General features: G+C 44.2%; 1 protein-coding gene across 2 annotated transcripts in view; it reads right to left on the bottom strand.

Moving 5' to 3' along the window:
- The window catches only part of hdac8 (histone deacetylase 8), a 163146-nt gene extending 151203 nt beyond the window's left edge, over nt 1–11943 (bottom strand). For both annotated transcript variants that reach the window (XM_068047678.1, XM_068047679.1), the window contains exons 1-2: nt 11690–11943; nt 1411–1463 (exon numbers count right to left, since the gene is read on the bottom strand). In XM_068047678.1, coding sequence (XP_067903779.1) covers nt 1411–1463; nt 11690–11806 — 170 coding nt within the window. In that variant the 5' untranslated portion in view covers nt 11807–11943. The remainder of the gene's footprint in view (nt 1–1410; nt 1464–11689) is intronic.
- Nucleotides 11944–12327: the final 384 nt, after the last annotated feature.

Genomic DNA, 12327 nt, shown 5'->3' with positions numbered 1-12327 from the left:
TTCACTGTAGGAGACTTTTCTCTTGGGGTCCATGTGTCTTCAGTGGGTTTCAGTTCTGCGAGAAAGAGATGGAAGCAGACAGGAAGGGAGGAGGTCTTTTCAATGCAGGAGCACAGAGCTTGCTGCCAGTTCAAACCCTGTCTCTACAACTTAAAACTCCCCAAATTGGCCAGCAGGATGGTCACGTGACCGACTGGTATAACCACTTCTGGCTTTGTGTATTGGGTGGGTCAGGGAACGATCCTTTGTCTACAAGCCTGTCTGTTAATATGCAAAAATGACTTTCCAGCCAGGCTTGGCAACCCCTTGTATCAGGCCTTCTCTTCTTCCCAGCAACAATTTGAAATTTAATGTCCATGTGGCAAAATTAATGTTCCTCATTCTTGGCAGGTGGGGGCCTGCATGACAGTGGGACATGCTGGATGGACCAGAGCATCTTTTTCTGTCCATCATTGTTTGTAAAACAGAGCTCAACCAGCATCTATGAAACACATCACAGTCTCAGTCAGCACCTTCTGGAAAACTGAGGAGAAACTGGGAAGCTGGACAACAAGTTAGTGCCTGATCCCAATTTAATCTGATAATCTGAATGAAACAAGAAGTAAGCTTTGACTTCTGTAAGTTTCCTCTTCAATCAGAGTAACAGCACTTTCACGAAAATGAAACAAGCAACTTTCATGAACTGCAAGGGGATCAGTATATTTCTTTCCACCCACACCCCGACTTCTTACTTTCCTCTTCTCATTGTTGTACTTTAAAACCAGCACACAGGACCACCCTGGGAGCAGATATTTAGAGTTCAAATGGGGATAATGGGTGGCAGTACACTGGACCAAAATTTTGCCATTGCAGTAATTTTAACTACATCAAATATCCACTATACAAAGCCCTGGTTAGATTATATCTGGAGCACTGTGTACAGCTCTGGACACGACACCTTAGAAAGGATGTACTGGCCTTGGAAGGAGTGCAGTGCAGATTCACCAGAATTTAGCAGAGCTCCATGAGTCAGATTATGAGAATACATAAAATAAACTTGTATGCCATGGAATATAGAAAGTCAAGGAGTGATTTGATTGAGGTTTTTAGGATTTGGAAAGGAATTGATCGAGAGAAACCTTTTCCGCTGGTGGGAGAATCTAGGGATAAAGACACACAACCTTAAAATCACAGCCAAGCCATTAAGGTGAGAACTTCGACACAAAAAGGGTGATATAAATTTGTAACACTCTCCCACAAAAAGCAGTCGATGCTAGCGCAATTAAGAATTTTAAATCCGAGGGTGATACATTTTTATATGCCAAGGGTATTCAGGGATATGGAGCTAAGGTGGGTGGATGCAGCTGGGAATATTATAAACATGAAGCTTGATGCCTACAAAGATATTTCTGGTAAACAAAATGGCTGTACCTCATGTATTTCAGTAATCCATAAGAGGCAATCAGAGAATGGACCATGCTGGCCTAGAAGAAAAAGATGGGGATTAGTTAGCAGACGAGAAGGGCAGATCAATATGTGCAGGCTTCCAATAGCAACCAAGCAGTACATGCTGAATATGGAATTGTGCTTCCAATTCCTTATATATCAATTCAAGACCCTGGCCATTCCATCAGGGAGGTAATCAAGCATATGCCATACATTTCCCTATGGGAACAACTGAGAGAAGATTTTTAAACAGCAAGTTTCCCCGCAGTCATACTCTGCAGTCTCCATACAGTCATTCAGGAGCAGATGTGACAGGGAACAAAGAGCAGATAATTTGTATAATAAAAGCAAATACTGCAGATGCTGGAAATCTGAAATAAAAGCAAAAAATGCTGGAAATACTCAGCAGGTCTGGCAGCATCTGTGGAGAGAGCAGCAGCGTTACCTTTTCAGGTCAGTGACCTTTCGTCAGATAATTTGTGTTACTTTTGGTTAAAGGAATAGCATGAACTCAAAGACATGCTGAGTTGGATGATCTTAGTCGGGACAGCACTGCAATTGGCTTCAGCATCTCTGGGCTGAAAATAAACCCCACTACAGTTCCTGCTCCGGCCCACTGTCCAATGAATTTCCTGCAAAATGCAAGTACATGAATCTTGGGCAAGTGCAGGATTGGGCTCAGCGGTAATGCATTCCCACCCATCAAGGTCAAAGCACTGGAGAGAAGTCCCGTGAGAAATCCATGTCCGCAGCATATGAGCTGGTGGGCAGAGGAGAGATTGGTGATTGGCAAGAGAAAGAAAAATGATAACCTTAAACAATTCACTAATTTACAGTTACATTCTAACTGCAGATAAAAAGTGTGTCCCTTCTCTCCATGTGACACTGCTCACCATCTCTCCCATTACTTTTCCCAATTCTCTCATCTCTCACAAAATCTCCCTACACACAAATCAGTGGTATAAAACTTCAATAACATCGTCAGTTCATATTGTAACCAGGAATCCATTAATACCACAGAATGCTACTCAAGCTTTTACCCATCCTTTTGGATAGGGGCAGGTAACCAAATTTCAGCACCATATTTTGGGCATCGCAGTGGCACCAATACTGCAGCAACAGTTTCACACAAAAGAAAATAAAATTACCATTTGCTAAACAAATGGCAAATGTCTTCCTTAGTGAAAGTGCTGCTGCAAATATAGTCAACCTAGTTATACATTCTGGAATGGTGTCAACAGCCAAGAGGTCTAAAAACTTTCTGAAGGGAAACAAACGGAGGGAAAAAAAGGAAACCTAGCTAGACTCAGCAAGACTACCGAGCATAGCATCACTGTCCAAAATTGGCACTCAATTTCTGTGAATTTGCTTGGTCCAGAGTAGGAAAAAGAACTTGTAATTATATACAATGAAAACAAAGTGCCAGAAATACTCAGCAGGTCTAGCGGCATCTGTGGTGAGAGAAACAGAGTTAACGTTACAGGTCTGTGACCTTTCATCCGAACTGGCAAAGATTAGAAATGTAATAGGTTTTGAGCAAGTGGAAGGTAGGGGGAAAGAAGAACTAAAGGGAAGGTGTGTGATAGGGCAGAGGGCAGGAGAGATTAAATGACAAAGATGTCATAGAACAAAGGCAAAGGGAGTGCTAATAGTTATAGTAAAAGACAAAGCATTCGTCCAGAGTGCTAATGGCAAAATAATGAAAAGTTCTGTCCAAAAGCACAAACATTAAAAGCAAGTTTAAGATAGGCACATGGTAAAAAACTAAAATAAAATTTTACAAAAGGTAGTCATGCTCTGAAATTGTTGAACTCAATGTTAAGTCCAGAAGGCTGTACAGTGCCTAATTGGAAGACGAGATGCTGTTCCTCAAACTTGTGTTGAGGTTCACTGCAGCAGGCCAAGGACAGAAATGTGGGCACGAGAGCAGGGTGGTGAATTAAAATGGCAGGCAACTGGAAGCTCTAAGTCATGCTTACGGACTGAGTGGAGGTGTTCCGCAAAGCAGTCACCCAATCTGCGTTTGGTCTCCCCAATATAGAGGTGAACGCATTGTGAGCAGCGAACACAGTATACTAAATTGAAAGTACAAGTAAATCGCTGCTTCACCTGGGAGGAGTGCTTGGGGCCTTAGATGGTGAGGAGAGAAGAAGTAAAAGGGCAGGTATTACACCTCCTGCAATTGCATTGGATGGTCCCATGAGAAGGGGACAAGGCGATGGAACAATGAACCAAGGTGTTGCAGAGGGAATGGTCTCTTCAGAATGCTGACAGAGCTGTTTATTATTCTACCATTAACACTCTATCTGGACTAATGCTTTGTCTTTTACTACAACTATTAGCCCTCCCTTTGCCTTTGTTCCATGAAATCTTTGTCATTTAATCTCCTACCCTCTGCCCTATCACACACCTTCCCTTTTGTTCTTCTTTCCCCCTCCCCCCTTTCACTTGCTCAAAGCCTATTACATTTCTAACGTTGCCAGTTCTGACGAAAGGTCACAGACCTGAAACGTTAACTCTGTTTCTCTCTCTCCACAGATGCTGCCAGACCTGCTGAGTATTTCCAGCACTTTCTGTTGTTATTGCAGATTTCCAGCATCCGCACTATTTTGCTTTTATTTTTGTATTTATATAGCATCTTTCACATTCTCGGGTTGTCCCAAAGCACTTCACAAACAATGAATTACTTTGAACTATAAATCATTGTTGTCATTTAGGGAACGCAACAGTCAATTTGCGCACGGTAAGGTCGTGAATGACAAGATAATGTTTTTTTTTGGATGATGTCAGTTGAGGAATAAATGTTGGCAGGATGCTTGGAAAACTTCCCTGCTCTTCAAATAGCTCTAAATAGCTGGGTAAGTATCTCAGGTAAGAAAAGTTTAAAGTTTCTTTCAAATATAGTAAGTAGTGTTTTTTTTTAGGGAGTTCTGTAGTAACGAAGACCAGGGAAGAAGGGCCCTAGAGTAACTGATATTATTGGACATTAAGATCTTCCAGAAGGCTTAATTTAATTGAAAGGGTTAAATCATGGCAGGAGACCTCAAAGCTGTGGTGTGCTCCTTGTGCTCCATGTCAGAAGCCAGGAACATTTCCAGTGCCCGGGATCAGCATGTGTGCAGGAAATGTATCCAGTTGCAGTTCCTGGAAGCCCAGTTTTCGGAGCTGCAGCGGCAGCTGGGGACACTGTGGAGCACCCACGAGGCGGAGAGTATCGTGGATAGCATGTATAGAGAGGTGGTCACACCGCAGGCTCAGACCCCACAGGCAGGAGGGGAATGGGTGACCACCAGGCAGAGCAAGAGGACTAGGCAGGCAGTTCAGGAATCTCCTGTGGCTATTCCCCTGCAAAACAGGTATACTGCTTTGGATACTGTTGGGGGGGGGAATGGCCTCTCAGGGGAAAGCAGCAACAGCCCAATTCGTTGCACCACGGTTGGCTCTGCTGCACAGGGGAGGAGTAAAAAGTGTGGGAATGCAATAGTTATAGGGGATTCAATTGTAAGGGGAATAGATAGGCGTTTCTGTGGCGGCAAAAGAGACTCCAGGATGGTATGTTGCCTCCCTGGTGCTAGGGTCAAGGATGTCTCAGAGCGGTTACAGGACATTCTTAAGCGGGATGGTGAACAGCCAGTGGTTGTGGTACACATTGGTACAAACGACATAGGTAAACAAAAGGATGAGGTCCTGAAAGCAGAATCTAGGGAGCTAGGAAGTAAATTGAAAAGTAGGACCTCAAAGGTAGTGATCTCAGGATTACTACCAGTGCCACGTGCTAGACAGAGTAGAAATAGCAGGATTTTTCAGATGAATATGTGGCTGAAGAGATGGTGTGAGGGGAAGGGTTCTAGATTTCCTGCGGCATTGGGACTGGTTCTGGGGGAGGTGGGACCAGCACAAACTGGGCAGGTTACATCTGGGCAGGACTGGGTCTGATGTCCCAGGGGGAGTATTTGCTGGAGTGGTCGGGGAGGGTTTGAACTAAAATAGCAGGGGGATGGGAACCTTTGCATGGAGTCAGAGGAGGGGGGATCAAAGATAAGAACAAAAGACAGTAAGGGGAATAAGAAAAGTGATAGGCAGAGAAATCAAGGGCCAGAATCACACATGGCCACAGTAAAAAATAGTGGGAAGAGGATAAGTAATGTTAAAAAGACAGGCCTTAAAGCTTTGTGTCTTAATGCACGGGGCATTCGCAACAAGGTGGATGAATTAATCGCGCAAATAGATGTAAACGGGTATGATATAATCAGGATTAAAGAGACATGGGTGCAAGGTGACCAGGGATAGGAAATGAACATCCAGGGATATTCAGTATTTAAGAAGGATAGACAAAAATCAAAAGGCGGTGGAATTGCATTGCTGGTTAAAGAGGAAATTAACTCAACAGTGAGGAAAGATATTAGCTCTGACGATGTGGAATCTGTATGGGTAGAGCCGAGAAACACTAAGGGGCAAAAAACATTAGTGGGGGTTGTATATAGATCCCCAAACTGTAGTGGAAATGTTGGGAATGGTATTAAACAGGAAATTAGAGATGCATGCGATAAAGGAACATCTGTAATTATGGATGAATTTAATCTGCATATAGATTGGGCAAATTAAATTAGTCACAATACTGTAGAGGAGGAATTCTTGGAGTGTATGGTTTTCTGGACCAATACGTTGAGGAACCAACAAGAGAACAGGCCATCCTAGACTGGGTATTGTGCAATGAGAGAGGAATAATTGACAATCTAGTGGTGCGAGACCCCTTGGGGACGAGCGACCATAATATGATAGAATTCTTCATTAAGATGGAGAGTGACGTAGTTGATTCTGAGACAAGGGTCCTGAATCTTAGTAAAGGAAAATACCAAGGTATGAGGCGCGAGTTGGCCATGACGGATTGGGAAACGTTACTTAAAGGGATAACGGTGGATAGGCAATGGCAAACATTTAAAGAGCGCATGGATGAACTGCAATAATTGTTTATCCCTGTCTGGCGCAAAAGTAAAACGGGAAAGGTAGCCAAACCATGGCTTACAAGGGAAATTAGAGGTAGCATTAGATCCAAGGAAGAGGCATATAAATTTGCAGGAAAAACAACAGACCTGAGGATTGGGAACAGTTCAGAATTCAGCAAAGGAGGACCAAGGGATTGATTAAGAAGGGGAAAATAGAGTACGAGAGCAAGCTTGCGGAGAACATAAAAACTGACCGTAAAAGTTTTTAAAGGTATGTGAAGAGAAAAAGATTGAAGGCAGCAAATGTATGTCCCTTACAGTCAGAAACAGGGGAATTTATTATGGGGAATAAAGAAATGGCTGACCAACTAAATGCTTTGGTTCTGTCTTCACAAAGGATGACACATATATCATACCAGAAATGTTGAGGAACGCAGGGCTCAGTGAGAAAGAGGAACTGAAAGAAATCAGTATTAGTAGAGAAATGGTGTTGGGGAAATTGATGGGATTGAAGGCCGATAAATCCCCAGGGCCAGATGGTATGCATCCCAGAGCACTTAAGGAAGTGGCCCTAGAAATAGTGGATGCATTGGTGGTCATCTTCGAAGATTCTATAGACTCTGGAACAGCTCCTACAGATTGGAGGGTAGCTAATGTAACCCCACTATTTAAAAAGGGAGGTAGAGAGAAAGCAGGGAATTATAGACCAGTCAGCCTGACGTCAGTAGTGGGGAAAATTCTAGAGTCCATTATCAAAGATTTTATAGCAGAGCACTTAGAGAACAGTGGTAGAATCAGGCAGAGTCAGCATGGATTTACGAAAGGGAAATCATGCTTGACAAATCTTCTAGAATTCTTTGAGGATGTAACTAGTACAGTTGATGAGGGGGAGCCAGTGGATGTGGTTAATTTGGACTTTCAGAGGCTTTCAACAAAGTCCCACATAAGAGATTAGCATGTAAAATTAAAGCGCATGGGATTGGGGGTAGTGTATTGCGATGGATAGAAAATTGGTTGGCCGACAATAAACAAAGAGTAGGGATAAATGGGTCTGTTTCTGAATGGCAAGCAGTGACTAGTGGGGCACCCCAGCTATTCACAATATACATTAATGATTTAGATGAGGGAACTAAATGTAATATCTCCAAATTTGCAGATGACACAAAACTGGGTGGGAGGGTGAGTTGTGAGGAGGATGCAGAGGCGCTTCAGGGTGATTTGGACAAGTTGAGTGAGTGGGCTGATGCAGTATAATGTGGATAAATGTGAGGTTATCCACTTTGGTAGCAAAAACAGGAAGGCAGATTATCTGAACAGCTATAAACTGAGAGAGGGGAATATACAGCGAGACCTGGGTGTTCTCGTACACCAATCACTGAAGGTAAGCATGCAGGTGCAACAGGCGGTAAAAAAGGCAAATAGTATGTTGGCCTTCATAGCGAGAGGATTCGAGTACAGGAGCAGGGATGTCTTGCTGCAATTATACAGGGCCTTGGTGAGGCCACAACTGGAATATTGTGTGCAGTTTTGGTCTCCTTATCTGAGGAAGGATGTTCTTGCTATAGAGGGAATGCAGCGAAGGTCTACCAGACTGATTCCTGGGATGGCGGGACTGACGTATGAGGAAAGATTGAGTCGGTTAGGAATATATTCGCTGGAGTTCAGAAGAGTGAGGGGGGATCTCCAAGAAACCTATAAAATTCTAACAGGACTTGACAGGGTAGATGCAGAAAGGATGTTCCCGATGGTGGGGGAGTCCAGAACCAGGGGGTCATAGTCTAAGGATATGGGGTAAACCTTTCAGCACTGAGATGAGGAGAAATTTCTTCACCCAGAGAGTGGTGAGCCTGTGGAATTCGCTACCACAGAAAGCAGCTGAGGCCAAAACATTGTATGTTTTCAAGAAGGAGTTAGATATAGCTCTTGGGTCTAAAGGGATCAAATGGTATGGGCGAAAGCAGGAACAGGCTACTGAGTTGGATGATCAGCCATGATCATAATGAATGGCGGAGCAGGCTCGAATGGCCTACTCCTGCTCCTATTTTCTATGTTTCTAGAGTCATGGGATCTTTTATGTCCACCTGAGTGGGCAGAGTTGGTTTAATATCTTATCCATAAGACAGCATCTCCAACAGTATAGCACTTTCGCAGTAATGCATTAAAGTGTCAGCCTGGATTATGTGCTCAAGCATCTGTGGACTGGGCATCAAACCCACAACTTTCCAACTCAGAGGTGAGAGTGCTACCACCAAACCAAGGATAACACCAAAAAAATGAAAATGGTCCGGAATAGATGTTTGGCCAGAAACCATTCAATCTGGAAACTACAAATCTACACTAATTGGAGTGGAGAAACATTGTGTAAATGATGTTACATAAGCAAATAGCAAATGCCAAGTCAAAGGAACAATCTCTATTCCCCAGATTTATAAATGCTCCAACTACTTTAATTATCCTCTGGCAGTATGCTTTTCATGAGATCCAAGGTCCCAGAATCTGCATTGTTTGAAGCTTGTAATCAAAAGCTCCTAATTCCAGCAAATGAACAAGTTACCTGTGAAACTTCCTGTTTGTATATTTTAAACTGCTTCAGACAATGTCTAGGTCTTGTCAATGATGCAATGAAGACAACCTTTAGATTTAGTTGTGTATGGCCAATATTATTATAAAAATAAATCTACTTATGATTATAAAATGTTACAACATATAAACAGACAATTCAGCCGGTAAAAGTCTCCACTGATATAACATTTTCAGATGTTTACCTATTTGGCCTGGAAGGGATTTTGATTTCATTTATATTTTGGTATTCTTATGAAGTTAGATACAATTCACAAAGATGAACTCCCAGAGGCAGATAAGCTGCTTAATACACTGTTTCAGGCAAATTAGTTGTATTACCAGTTGATTCAGTGGTTTCCAAATTGCATATCATGAGTGTGTGCCACTGAGCGACATCTACTCACCTATTAACTTTCTCATTGATGTTTGGTTTGGGTTCTACCAGAAGCACTTGGCTCCAGACCTCATTGCAGCCTTAATCTTGACATGGATGCAAGAACTAAATGCCAATAGAGGTGACAGGAGTTGACCTTAATATCAGCATTCAACTGAAAATGGTACCAAGGAGTCCTATCAAGTGACCATCTACTGATTATTTTGGTACTCAGCTCCATTCTACTCTGATATTAAGGCAGCCAGTGCCAGCCTGTAGCAGGCCTGCGCTAGTAGTGTCAGGTAATGCAATGATTAACTCAAGTAATAAAAAAAAAGACATTTCCATTAACCTTCAGCAGCACCACTGTCACTCGAACTCATCAACACATTGTGGATCATGGTTGACCAAGCGATTAACTGGACCAGCCATGCCTACCAAAACAGAGCAGACACGAGGTACTCTACAATATTTGGCTCACCTCCTGACCTCTCAAAGTCTTTCCAACATCTGCAAGGCTTGTCAGAATGTGATGGAATACTGAACACTCACCTCGATGGGTGCAACTACAACAATAAAGAAGCTTAACACCATCTAGGTTAGAACATGCCCAGCATGGACTTGAAGGGCTGAATGGCCTTCTTCTGTGCCATAATGACTCTATGAGAGCAGATTGCTTGATCTGCACCCCTGCCATTCAACTGAATAGCCATCCTCTCCATAACCAGCTCACTGAGGCTGCAGCTTTTACTATCTAAAGGGTTTACAACAGCAATTCACCAAGGGTTTTTTTGATTACATGTCCATTGTGACCTCTACTACACAGAAGGACAAGAGCAGAAATATCATAGAAACATCATGCAGACATAAGAAAATGAAGCACAGGAAAAGATCAGTTGGTCCATAAAGCCTGTCCCATACTTTATGGTGCAATTCATATAAATCATATTCACTGCATTTCCTTCATCTATCCTCGATGTTACTTCTTCAAAGTAACTCTCTAACGTTGGCCAAGCAGAACCTGTTTTAAGGTAACAACTTACTGATTTAATTTACCTGGTCTGGCCTACATGTGACTCTGGCCTAGTAAGGCACTCAATTCAAGGGGAATTAGGGATGGGCAATAAATGCTGGCCTAGCCAGTGATGCCCACATCCCACAAATGAATTTTAAAAAAACTCCGTTCTAAGAAATGAAATGCATCTGGTTATAACTTTCTCCATTTAGCAGTGAGGGGACATCTTCCTGAGTGAGACATTGCCAGAGTGAAGTTGGAAATTTGGTGCACGTGGGAATTCGTGCAGAGGGGGAAAGAGGGGCGCCTTTTCCTATCTTTTTTTTTTAGCCTCCAGCAGCTGGTGAGTCTTCTTTCTTTGATTCGAAGGTAGGTATGTGCAACTTTCCATTATTTCAGCTGTGTGAATTATTAATTAATTGACAATTTTTTAAAAAAAGGTTGTACAGAGATGGCAGGGCTGGTGGTGTGCTACAACTGCAGCATGTGGGAATCTGTGGAACGCACTGCAATCCCGGACAACCATGTCTACAGTAAGTGTCTGCAGCTTGCACAACTTCAGCTCAGAATTACCGAGCTGGAGACTGAATTGCAGACATTGTGGAGCACCAGGGAGGAGGAGAGTTACCTAGACACTTGGTTCCAGGAAGCAGTCACACTCCTTAGAGTAGGGAGAATATTAGAGATGGCCAATGGACAGGGACAGGAGGGTGTGAATGTGAGTGAGGCAGGTAGGGGGAATCAGCATGTAGTGATGGAGGAGCCTCAGCCCCTGACCTTGTCCAACAGGTATGAGGTCCTTGCTACCTGTGTGGATGAAGAGAAGGACTGCAAGGTGGATGAACGGACTGACCATGGCACCACGGTGAAAAATGCCATTCCAGTGGGTGGAGTGAAGAGGAATGTGGTAGTGATAAGAGACACTATAGTCAGGGGGATAGATACTGTTCTCTGCATCTGCGGCTGAGAGCTCTGACGGCTGTGTTTCCTGCCCGGTGCCAGGGTGAAGGACATCTCCTTGCGGCTGGAGAGGAATCTGGAGTGGGAGGGGGAGGATCCAGTTGTCGTGATCCTGTGGGAACCAATGACATAGGTAGAACCAGAAATGATGTTCTGCTTAGAGAATTTGAGGAGTTAGGGGCCAAACTAAAATGCAGAACATCTCTGGATTGTTACCTGAGCCACACGCAAATTGGCACAGGGTCAAACAGACTACAGAACAAAACACATGGCTCATGTGGGAAGAAGGGGTTTCAATTCTTGTAGCAGTGGCATCACTGGTGAGGGGGGGCAATAAAGATCATCTCGACCTCGAAGTCCCGCCAGGGGCTGGTTGCTATGCACTGCCCCATGGGCCTTTCGCCTTACCCGGCTCGTGACCTTAGAAAGGGAGTCGCATCTCTCGATGTAGCCGGGAGTGTAGATATAGGAGATGTTGGTGGCAGGGGCCGGTGATTCCGAATCCGCCTCCTGCTTGGGCTCCATCTCCAACCGAAAAAACCGTCCGCCCGCCGGCCGGCCCCGTGCAACCGAGAAAACCGTCCGCCGGCCGGCCCCGTGCAACCGAGAAAACTGTCCGCCGGCCGGTCCCGTGCAACCGAGAAAACCGTCCGCCGGCCGGTCCCGTGCAACCGAGAAAACTGTCCGCCGGCCGGTCCCGTGCAACCGAGAAAACTGTCCGCCGGCCGGCCCCGTGCAACCGAGAAAACCGTCTGCCGGCCGGCCCCGTGCAACCTGTAAAAGGATAATAAAAGCAAAATACTGCGAATGCTGGAAATCTGAAACAAAAACAAGAAATGCTGGATTCACTCAGCAGGTCTGGCAGCATCTGTGGAAAGAGAAGCAGAGTTAACGTTTCGGGTCAGTGACCCTTCTTCGGAACCTGTAAAAGGGTCGGGTATTTCCAACTGATGCATCCTCTGCCGTTACCCTGAAAAGGCGTTCTAACACCCTTAGCAACATCAGCTATTAAGAGAGGAAAAGGGGAAATGGTGCATCAGTGGGCC

The sequence above is a fragment of the Heterodontus francisci genome, chromosome 15 (genome assembly GCF_036365525.1).
Source record: "Heterodontus francisci isolate sHetFra1 chromosome 15, sHetFra1.hap1, whole genome shotgun sequence".
NCBI lineage: Eukaryota > Metazoa > Chordata > Chondrichthyes > Heterodontiformes > Heterodontidae > Heterodontus > Heterodontus francisci.
This window is presented reverse-complemented; position numbering and strand designations above follow the sequence as displayed.